Consider the following 12298-nt stretch of genomic DNA (forward strand, 5'->3'; position numbering starts at 1 on the left):
AGGAAGACAAAGACTGAATCTGACTGAACACAAGCTAGAGCTGCTATTAAGGCCTACCTTGTGGCAGTAAGAGCAGCGAAATGTCAATATTTCTCTGCTCTTATTGCATCCGCAGAATGCTGTCCGACGGCCCTGTTTAAGATCACTCGTTCCTTGTTGGGGAAAGTGGGCCCAGTGTCCCACCTACAGGGCCATGTGGAAGAGTTTTCTGAGCGTCTGCAGGATAAAATCACTCAGATCCAATCCAAGTTGGACTCCAAGCGTGAGGCACAGTCTGAGGAGATGCTGAGAGAACATACCCAATTATCTGGGAACAGTTTGATCCTGTTGGACCCGAGGAAGTAGACAGGATCCTCTGGACTGTCAATGCCACCACCTGTCATCTAGACCCATGCCCCTCCGGGCTGGTGAAGGCAGCCCGATAGGTGACATGTGGTGACATTGGGCCCAGGTGATGGTTAATACATCCTTGGGAGAGAGTGTGTTCCTGGCTGCCTTTAAGGAGGCACTGGTGCACCCCCTCCTCAAGAAACCATCCCTGGACCCTACTGTTCTGGACAATTTTCGTCCAGTCTCCCACCTCCCCTTTTTGGGGAAGTTGGTTGAGAAAGTGGTGGCGTTGCAGCTTCAGAGGATGCTAGAGGAAACAGATTGGAGTCCTTGGTGCTCTCTGAGCCTTGTTTTCTTGCAGATGTTTCATTGCCAGACTAGGCAACATCTTCAGTGCAAAGAGGGAGTGGGCTTTGCTCTCAGTTTATATACCGTGGCTTGCCCTGCTTGTGTTGGTAGGGGTGTTGTTCTCTCCAACACAAGCAGGGCAAGCCACGGTATATAAACTGAGAGCAAGGCCCACTTTACTGGCTTGTCTGCCAGCAGCCATCTGGATAGCTGTGCCTTTGTTTAGGCTGGTGGAGTCAAATGCTGCCAGAGGTAATAGTTCAGTTGTAACATGTTGATGAGCAAGATGGCACTGAAGATGTTGCCTAGTCTGGCAATGAAACGTCTGCAAGAAAACAACAAGGCTCAGAGAGCACCAAGGACTCCACAGTTCAACCCTGAGCTACAAATATTCGCTTCGATAGGAAACAGATTATCTAGACTATTTTCAGTCAGGTTTGAGGCCTGGATATGGGCCTGAAACAGCATTGGTTGCACATATGGATGATCTCTGGCGGGAGCGGGATGGTGGCAGTACATCCATCCTCACTCTTCTTGACCTCTCAGTGGCTTTTGATACCATCAACCATGGTATCCTTTTGGGTTGGCTCAAGAAGTTGAGGGTGGGCAACATAGTTTTGTGCTGGTTCACCTCCTTTCTCCAGGGCCGGTCCCAATCGGTGTTGAGAGGGAGTGAGCGGTTTGACCCTTGGCCCCTCCTTTGTGGGGTGCTGCAGAGTTTGGTTCTCTCTCCTCTCCTATTTAACATCTACGTGAAACTGCTGGGTGAGATCATCCATCACTACGGGATGAGGTATCATCGGTACACTGATGATACCCAATTATACATCTCCATCCTGGGTGAGGTAAGTGATGCTGTGACTGCCCTCTCTCGATGTCTGGGGGCTGTGGGGGTCTGGATGGGGAACAACAGGCTTCAACCGAACCCTGGTAAGTCGGAGTGGCTCTGGGTTAATGGCTCTTCTGTATCCAGGAAATTGTCATCTTTAGTTCTGGATGGGGTTGCATTGCCCCAGATACACCCGGTGAGTAACTTGGGGGTCCTTCTGGACTCATGACTCCTGCTTGAAGAGCAGGTGGCAGTCGTGGCCAGGAGGGCCTTTGCGCAACTTCATGTTGTGTGCCAGTTATGCCCTTTCCTGGATCGGGAGGCCCTTCGAACAGTCACTCATGCCCTTGTCATCTCCCACATAGACTATTGCAATGCACTCTACATGGGGCTACCCTTGAAAAGTATCCAGAAGCTACAGTTGGTCCAGAATGCAGCTGCGCGGGCAATTCTTGGTGCCCCAAGATCGGCGCAGGTAACACCCTTGCTGTGCAAGCTGCATTGGGTACCAGTTTGCTTCTGGGTCCAATTCAAGGTGTTGGTTATCACCTTTAAAGCCCTACATGGCATGGGTCCAGGTTACCTGAGGGACCACCTCATCCCCATTATATCAACCCGTCCCACCCGATCATGCAGAGAGGGCATGTTATGGACCCCGTCAGCTAAAGTGCTCCAGTTGGCAGGGTCCAGGAAGTGGGCCTTCTCTGCAGTAGCACCCGCCCTTTGGAACATTCTGCCACTGGAGATCAGGCTAGCCCCATCCCTTTTGGCGTTCTGGAAGTCCTTGAAGACCTGGCTCTGCCGCCGAGCCTGGGGTGGGGAGGGGGGTAGTCATTCTTGGGGATGGCTGGCACCTTAGAGTGCTCCCCCCGTATTTATGATCGTTTGTAGCCATCTGGTTTTTTCTTTTCATTTTTATATTGTATTATATGATGTTTATGATGATTACTGTTTTTAATTTTTAACGGACTAATTTATTGTAAACCGCTCAGAGTCCCTCTGTGGGGGGAGATGGGTGGCAGTATAAATTTGAGAAATAAATAAATAAATAAATCTCAAGGACGATCTGTCATGAGTCTCCTTTTTCTGAGGTCAACTCCTATGCTTAAAGAGCAGTCGGTGAGGACCGTACAGTAGGAATTGGAGAGGAGGTAGAAAAGAGATGGCCATTGTGGAAATGAACTTGAGGCTGCCAGAGCTGCAATGGCGCTCCCCTGCTCTCCCTTTTTAGCTGTGGTTAGACTTGGGTGGGCCAGACCTTAATAATGGACTATGTCCTCAGCTGACAACAGGACAGCGGAATCCTGAGGATCCTGTGCAGGTGGTGGAGAATTCAGTCTTTCTCATTATACAGCAGATGAAGGAGCTATCACACAACTTCTGGGAGATGACAGGAAGCTTGGAGGAAGGCGAAAAGGCTTTAGTAGCTTTGCACTTGTCGTTCTTAGACTTTGCTCTCAAAATCTGGTTTGCAAACTCGAGATTGTGATGGGTTTGCTCACTAAATGAGTGGTGATATTTAGAAGAGTCTACTGTGATTTTCACCAAGACAAAAAGAATACTATTTGTGCCCTTCTGAGAGGAGAAGTTTGCCATATGCAATAGCACCCAGGGATTACCGAAAAGGCAGAGTTTCAAATAATACTTTTATATTAATTATATCTCTTATTTTTATTTTCTTATAAGTGTCCGAAATAACAGGAATTACTTACATTGGGATAATATTCCATGACTAACAAATATTCCATCCGCCCATCTGCAGTGAATCTCTCATCTCCCACAATGAAGTGGGCAATATTGTCATGTTCCATCAGTGGTATTCTATAAATATTTCTCTCATTTATAAAATTCTGGCGATTAGTGAACGAAAATACTTTTACAGCCACTGGACGTTCATCTAAGGATCCTTTGTATACAGCTCCATATCGCCCTCGGCCAATAAGCTGTGATTTTTTTAAAAAAGAAACTATTAGTTACATTTCAAGGTTCAGGACACTTAAATCTATTGATTTTAATGTCCTCCTGCATTTTATGTGTTCATGGACTGTAGCCCTTCTTTTGCAGCACTGAATTTCATCCCTATATAGTGCATTTATTTCTAATTCAAATGCTAATTGAGATGGAATTATCTCTTCTTCAAATTTCTTATTCTCAGCTAAATCACTCCAAATTCTTAGTCTGAGGAAGATCTTGCATTACATGGATAGTATTATCAGTAAATCGTGTGAATTAAGAAGACACAGATCTGGAAACTGCAAATGGTAAACTTACCTCCAGTAGCTTCAAATTATCCAGATCTAATGAGGGTTCTAAAGCGGCTGCTTCCATCATGTTCATGCTGTGCAGGCCTTGTTTACGATCCCCTGAGGAAAGACGATTCAGATGAAGGTTAAGACCTGAATTATATTACCCATCAAACTTATCAGACTTCTTGATTTATTTCAATAGTCCTGCAATTCTGGCTTAGTAAACTACACAGTGAATGAGATATAGGTCAACACACTCAGGCTATCTGCACTACTTTGCTCTTTATTTCACATGACAGAAAAAGTAAACCGCAAAGGAGACTTGGTGTGACGTCTGAATACAGAATTATAATTTAGCACACACACACATTAGTAAAAACTTCAAGGTGGTTTTAAATCAGATCTGTTGTTGGTTTACAAAAGTTGATTTGTTTGGCCACAAGAAATCATAATTTTGAGTTTGTGAAGTTCTCCCATTTCATTTATTTCAAAGTTCATATAAAGGGAAGAGAGCAAAGCAGAAGTAATCCAATGTCATAATGTATGGCTGGATTTAACCTAGCCAAGAAACTTCTTTCAAAATGTGATATTATCTACTTTGTGTCTCGTATATTGTTGGATTAAACTCCCACAATCCTTTGGGTCTATGATAGTAATAAAGCCTAACTACCACAATCCTTTATTATTGGCTACGTTGGATGAGGATGCTGGCAATTGTAGTGCAACATTTGGAATCCAAGACTGAGAAATGCTAGACTAGAGAGCATTAATAAGGATGAAGCTACTGGAAGAACCTGTAGCAACAACAATGTTATAAAGGTCCAAACTTTACCTTTTCAGGTCATGTACTCAAGGCCTTTGCTGTGACATCTACAGCAATTTTCACAAGAATCCTCTGGAACGTAAGCTGCTCCAGTTCAAGTATAATGCCTTCTAAGGGACTAAAAGATTTTTTTCTGTATTTCCCTGTGAATGTCCAATAGTAGAACAGAAAGCAAACTGTTGCCCAGCAGATTGTAACATATTGAGGAGTAGGGGGGTTGAATATTAAAAAAATTATATAGCAAAACTGAATGAGGAACTAAAAAAGAGAAAGATAATAGGAATATGAACAATATCTCAAGGAAAAATAGAGGCAAAATATCAAAATAGAAATTTATTTATCAAAGCTTACCTCCAAACATCCTGTATCCAAAGAAAAGAGCAAACACCAAAACAGCCAGTACAGATACTGATGCCAGAACAATTATAATTGTCTCATCTGGAGGTTCAGGAACTGAAAGAAATCAAGATGTATATGACTGTCTCTTCATGTACAGCCAGTTTCTCGGGACAAATTAAATTAATATTCTGACTTGCTACCAACTATCTTGACATTTCTCAATTCTTTTTGGGGGGAGGGTGGGGTGGGGGGGTAACTTTCGAAATACACTGATTGAATACAATAAGCAGAGTCCACAGAATACCTCTATCAGGAGAAAGGGGGAAGGAGACCATTTCTTCTAATTTCCCATATTCCATTAGGCTGGAGACATTCCCCAAATTCTCCAGAGAAAACTGAGTTGTATGGGAAAGGGAAAATAAATGAGAACTGATTCAACCATCATTCTACCACTATCAGAGGCATTCTGTTGATGCAAACAGCCCCCTTTTCCCCACAAATTCCAGATCCAACCCAATGGCTATGATTAGAGATACTAATTATAGTTGTTAATTACTTCACTCTTCCAGCAAACTTGTACAGCAGCGTTTTTTAAGAGGAATGTTATTTCTTTGGAGTCTATGAACTGAATAAACAACAGATTTCACAACAGCCAACTAAATTTAATCAATATGAAAGTCAATAGATGATACAATTATAAGAAACTACAAATCAATTTTCAATTTCTAGTTATAGATCAGCTTATAGTGTAACAAAACCAAGAAGCACAGAAAGTCAACATTTTACCGTTGCAGCTACTGGATGAGATCTTTCACAGAAGAGGTCTGAACAGGACTAGAATGACTATGAGAAAATAAGGCAAATAACCGTTCCTGAAAGTTTAATGGTAGTCGAGAGGGATCACAAAATGTTACTGCTTGGGAGAAATGTTCCTCCAATACAGTATTTATATCTTACATCAAGGATGTGCAACTTTCCCAAGGTTGGGGGGATACAACTCTCTCTCCCCACAATAAAAAGGTTGCAGCTGATGTTACTGGGAGATGACATCACAGCAAGGGGCAGGACTGGTTTCTTTTTGCCATTTTTCAGATGGGTTAAACTTTTTGAGGGCATGAAGGGAAGCTTAAACTACGCAAAATAGTTTCATTCCATTATCCCCATACTCAGTTCTACCCTTTTATGCCTCCCCTCCCAAACAGCCCCAGATAGCAACAGATTGCTTCTAGAAGGCTCCAACTTCTATTTCCACCTTTATTTCTGAGAACAGCATTAATGAAAATTAACCAAATTTTGACCAAATTAATGACCAAATTTTGGCAGCAATGCCACATGAGGGCTGTGGGCCATAGATTGCCCATATCTTTGAATAAGAACAACATGAACAAGAATCACCAAGCCCCAAGTGTTCCCTATAAAAATTCCAGAGGAGACACAAATACTGTACACGGAATCACCTCTTCGGAGACAATTAGGTTATTCTGGCCAGATTAAACTATGCTTCCTTCTTCTTGCCCTTGTGCTTCGATCTTCTGGAGGAACAGTAGGATAGAGATTTAATAAATAAAGGATTTATTTGCCAACCTCTATCACTTTCCTTTTTTCTCCTTTCCAGATGTACTAACTGCTTCTAAAACATTTTAGCATCTTTGAATGTGGAACAAATTTAGCTTCCTCTGGATACCTTTCAGCACCAACTGCAATTTTTAATTTAATAATTTTTAATTTAATTAATTTTTAATTTAAAGAGGAGGCCTCATACAAAGTTTTCTTAAGCTTTAAATCTAAAAATATGGTGATGATGGAGAATTGATTTCACCCCCAGAAAACAGGACAGATGGTACTTTGAAACTGCACATCTACCATTAATTGAATGTCTTTTAAAATGACATTGTTGTGTAGGGTTGCTCTGTAAACAAATGTTCCCAGTTTATACCAAGTTATTTTGAATTATATTGGGACTGTGTGTCTGTGTGTGTGTGTCAGTCTTGACTCCTGGCAACTGCCTGAACAAGACCATGCAGTTTTCTAGGCAAGATTTTTGGAAGTGGTTTGCCATTGCCATCTTCCCCGGGCTGTGAGACAGTGAATAGCCCAGAGTCACCCAGCTGGCTTTGTACTTAAGGCAGGACTAGAACTCAGGGTCTTCAGATTTCTAGCCTGGCTAGAAACCAGGCTATAGTTTGATATTTTAACCACAGTATCAGACCTGCTCCCATCCTAAGCTGGCCCTCTGTGGGAGTAGACAAACTAAATTCATTTTGACTTCACTTATGTATATATATAATATTGAAACAATCTCAGAGAAGCAGGCAATTATGATACGTTGCTGAGCTTTAATAAGGTTTTAGAGCAAATTCATGTTATATTTAAAGCCAAAATTAAGCTTAAATTCCATTATAATTCTACCATTCTGTGAGAGTCTACAACAATAAATGGATAAATAAAAAATCAACCATTGCAATGAAAGGCTTGTTAAATTTACTCTGTAACCAGAAATTTTAACTAACTTCTTGTTGCAATGATTGTATTTCTGGTTTAGAGCCAATCAACTGAGAAAAAATAATTTTAAGTCTTTGGCTTGGCAAATTTAATACTAATCTATTTTGTGCTACAAATGACATTAGTTAACTTAGGAGGCTCAAGAACGTTCACCTCCATCCAAAAGAATTTTGCTTCGATAATGCATTCTGTGAAAAAGCATTAAACAAACAATGTAACAAAACAGAACTCCTGGGTATCAAATTCAGTATTGTACAAATAATTTTAATCATTTTATAATTTGTCAACAACATAATATAAAACTGTAAGTAATATCATTTTTAAAATGTCTATAAATTTATTGTTAATTTAAAAACATGCTGAAAGAGAATTATAAATATTCAAATCTTCTATATTTTGATCCAGGTAGTCCTCATTTAGCAACCACAATTGGGACCAGCAACTTGGTTGTTAAGCAAAGCAGTCACTAAGTGAGACCACAGCTACGCTTATGATCTTACTTCAGCTTTCCTTTGCTTTACAGACCTACGAAGGTCATAAATGCAAGGGCTGGTTGCAAAGTTATTTTTTCATCACCGCTGTAAACTGAGAACAGTCGCTGTATGAGGCAGTCGCTAAATAAGAACTATCTGTATGATTATTTTGACTATGAGGACAACCTGGAAGCCATGTTCAAATGCTACCCACCAGTCTATAACTGAGTTGAAAAGTATGCTGGCCTAAAATTTGCTGAGCCCTATTGTGCTGCTGCTGAAATGAGTCTGGCAACTGGTCAGGTCCTTACTATTTTATTGTGGGACAAGTTATGAACAGTGATTGGTGAATTCTTCTAGGTTTCCCCTCCTACCAAGTGGTATCTTTGAGGGGGGGACCTCACCACCTTCTCTAAAGTTGGATGGGGCCAACTTGAATGTAAGCAAGTGATTGGGCCACCTGTAAAGTTGCCCAAGTACCAGGTTGCAAACATAAAGAGATGCTCCATGTCTATGACCATACCTTCTGAAAGAATGCCAAACCTGTATCCCAAAGTACCAAGCTGACAGGTTGCAGGTACATAGGAAGAGCACAGAATGAGGTGGGAAGGAACAGTCTATGAGGAATGAACTCCACGCTTGACATGCTGTATACTGCAAGGGAATGGCAGTAGTAGCAGTGAATCCAGTTCTTTCTATGTGGTCAGAAACATCCAGAAGGACCCCATGGACTGCCATGAAACAAGAATGGGCCGGGCAATGCCATGGTCCCTCCAAGCTAACAGAACCAGAAAAAGTCTAGTCATGCAAACCATCTGTTGTCAGAAGCAGAGGAAAACCTGTAATGCATCCAGTCATGACCGAACCAGCAACCAAGCTTTTTTCCTCAGTTTAAATCAAACTGTGCAGCACAGGACTACTGCTCTCCTGTGAGTCAGTGCTAGTCTTATTTTTAAACACACTCTTTCAAGAGAGTGCTGAAACTGTGTTTATAGGGAGCCTGCATAAGGCCAGAGATAGGCTTCAGAAAGCAGGATCAGGGATCATTATGCAGACAGAAGCCTCTCTGGAAACCAGGTGTCTCGTCCCTCCTGGAGCCCAAACTCAAATGGCCACAGAAGGCAGTCCCAAGTCACCACAGGTGAGAAGGTAAGCCTGCAACAGCCTGAAGAGGAGACAGGCAGATCTGACCCCAGACTGTGACAGCAGCCATGTTGCCAATGAAGTGGGCTGGATCCTATCCTCCTAAAAAGCAAATATAAAAAGCAGTGTTGGGAGCAGAGGGAAAGGATACTTCAAGTGGAAAGAACTAAAGACGTCTCAGCTGTGGGGTGAGACAAAACCAACATCGCCAGGACAGAGCATTAAAAAACATTATTGGGACATGTTTCTGCTACAGTGAGGAGAATGCAAGGATGAGCCCTGCAATGTAAATAAAGTGGTTTTTATTTCATTTCCGATTGCAGCTCATTATTCTCAGTTTAGATATACATGTGTACAAAGCACATTGAACAACTGGCAAAAAGGGCATTTTTCACCCATGTATATAGATCCTTTTTTCCATTCTGCAGGTGTGTGATACAACGCACCCAGCAGTTAAGGGGTAAGAGCTGGGCAGTTTGGCCTGTGCAGGCAAGACCGGTTGCTCCATTTCAGTAGTAATGACAAGACCACCTGAATTTGAATCTGAAGAGACTGTGCTTTAATTTCCTAATACTCTAATCACAAACTTACATTTATTCTTTTTTCCATTATCTTCTCTGGCTCATAGTCTAGATCATAGCAAGGATGTATCGGTTCTGACAAGTTCTTGGCAGATTCAACCTTCCAGGCAACTTGCCTTCTTCCCATCAATTATCCTCTTTTCGAGACACGTACTGATAAACACCAGAGACCTTTAAAACCTTCCTCTTCACATACACAATTTTTTTGCCATTGCTATCTCAACCTTCAACTCAATACATGATAGTGGCTTTAATACTCAAGGGCAAATTTCAGGTATTTAAATGTGTAATTAAATACACTTCAGCGATCTATGAAAGTAAGCGTGAACTACTAATAAATGCGTAACAAATGTCAAGAAGGAATCAGCTAGCTGAATTGCCAGTGCTGCTTTATTTTTTCAAGGCTTTCTCTTTTTTACCCAGGTGTTCCACCATATATTGTTATCTACATAAATTGGCTCAACCAGAGATTCAGAAGGATTAAAGAGTGTTTCTGCTTCTGGAAGTAATAGAAAACTCCATGGGCCCAAAAGCAGCATCGACAGCTAATTTATTGCTCAGCTCAGCTCAAACTGCTACTCACTGCCGATCAAGCCCAAAACACTTAGGGACCATGAATCTTGCAACATGTAGATTGTGAAACTTCGTGATCTGAAAAGTCAAATTAGCTATTTCTTTACTGACATTTCAGCATACTACCAACACCAATCTCTGCCACCATGCCTTCAGTTTGGCTTATTTTCTTGCTTTCTTTCATTTTATAATTTGACTAATGTTTGGATATTGTTTAGAATGCTGTTTCTTTAACTGGAATGTAAACTATGTGTTGTAAATGTGTTGTAAACTACATGTTGTAAATGTAAATCTCCACACTGACAAGAAATGCCTATGAAAAATTCCCCATAGAAAGTTATCTGAACAATTAAATTCAGGAGTTTGTTGGGTACTGGAAAGGTGTGGCTAATTCCTCTCATTACATCTTTGTCTTCTAATATACCCAAGCCTAAATATAGGAAAACTGGCTTGAGAAGACTTTAGAATGTTGGAGGATGTTTTGATCTATAGGTACCTGGACTGCAAGAGTTGTTTATTTGAAGAAGAGGAAAAGAAGCATTTGCTTAGAAATTCATTTTTAAAAGGCTGTGTCAGTGAAAAGAGAAGGGAGTAGGAATGTTAAAAGAGCCATAGGCAGCGAGCTATTACAGCATGAGGGCAATGAACCAGAGTGAAATGTGGGCCTGAATACTCCTATCTCTAGTAAGGCTGTGGAGAGGTCAGAAGATTTCTTTTGTTTTCTTTTTAAACATATCTTCAGATCTTGTTTTATCCAGTTGGTATACAACCTAGTAATAGCTCTTTGGGCAGTGTGCAATTGGTTAAAACATACCACAGTAAAACACAAAAACAGTGGAGAAACAACACTTTATAAACCCAATAAATTGTGGGATAATTAATGGATGGGAGACCATCAGAAAATTCTAGGGCTGTAGGATAGCTTGGGAATTTATCTATCTATCCATTTATCCATCCTGGAGAAAGGCAATAGTACACTACTTTCACTTTGCTGACCAGAAAACCAGTTGGGAGTTCAGAGGAAACTTTACCATTTTTAATCAAAAGCAATTTGGACCAACTCATGATCACACTAGAATGGGAAGGTAAGAAAAGATGGATTGGAACTCAAGACCACGATTTTTGGTGCCAATAAACTGGTACAATAAAACAAGCAAAAGGAATTATTAAAATACATCAACTTTCTCTTAACTTGGTGCCTTCCTAATGTATCTGACTACAATTTCCATATAGGCTATAGATGAGAGGTTTTATAGAGGGTTGATATAAATCTAATAAATGATTGATTCAGAAAATAACAAGGTATCATTTTATACAGTCAAGAAAGATGCTTGCACTTGTAACAAGATCTCCTTGTCACTAACCATGGGAGGAAAAAAAATGAGAAAAAATTATTCCAAAACATCTTCTCTATTCTGAGAAGATATTCCCATTTACTACAGAAGAAATCTTAAGGAGCAATTTGGATTCAGAACAAACCTAGAAAATTGGTTGTCTCAGACACATAGGTCTGTATGTGTATAGATAAAGTACTTTATCAAAAGAATTTATGAACAGAGAGATACGAACAGTGTATTTCTTTTATAGAAATATAATTTTGAATAGCATAGAAGTACTACTGGAAAAGAAGAGTTACCTGAAACGTTGCAGCTGTGAGATTTGAAAATGTTTTCGAGAAATTATAGAGGGAAAAAAAAAAGAAGAAAAGAGCAAAGTGGTTTTCCACATGTTAAGAAAAGTTGCACAGCTAAGTCATTGGTTATCAACATGGTACTAGACAGAATTCATCTTTTTAAGTATGAAAGCAATTGCATTTTTATTAATATTTACATTTTAATCAGTTGATTGCTTATCCCATAGAATATAAAATGTAGAACAAAATCTTATTAATATCTTTTATTATAGAAATAACAAGCTATTCTTGAAAACGTATTTTATTGCAAATTTTAATTATTATATCCCTACTTTGGAACAGTTTTATTTGTGAAATGTAAGACACTATCAAAATGCTGAACTGCATCACTGAACGTGCATCATCTGATAGACTCTTAAAGTATATAAACTTTTTTTGTAATATTGTACAAAGTACTTTATAAATTTTAATCTTCTTT

General features: G+C 40.2%; 1 protein-coding gene across 1 annotated transcript in view; it reads right to left on the bottom strand.

Moving 5' to 3' along the window:
* BMPR2 (bone morphogenetic protein receptor type 2) overlaps window positions 1-12298 on the bottom strand; it is an 88707-nt gene that overhangs the window by 21585 nt on the left and 54824 nt on the right. Inside the window, exons 4-6 of the mRNA XM_063317980.1 lie at window positions 4928-5029; window positions 3779-3870; window positions 3220-3450 (exon numbers count right to left, since the gene is read on the bottom strand). Of these exons, the coding sequence (XP_063174050.1) occupies window positions 3220-3450; window positions 3779-3870; window positions 4928-5029 (425 nt within the window). The remainder of the gene's footprint in view (window positions 1-3219; window positions 3451-3778; window positions 3871-4927; window positions 5030-12298) is intronic.

This window comes from Candoia aspera, chromosome 1, assembly GCF_035149785.1.
Source record: "Candoia aspera isolate rCanAsp1 chromosome 1, rCanAsp1.hap2, whole genome shotgun sequence".
NCBI lineage: Eukaryota > Metazoa > Chordata > Lepidosauria > Squamata > Boidae > Candoia > Candoia aspera.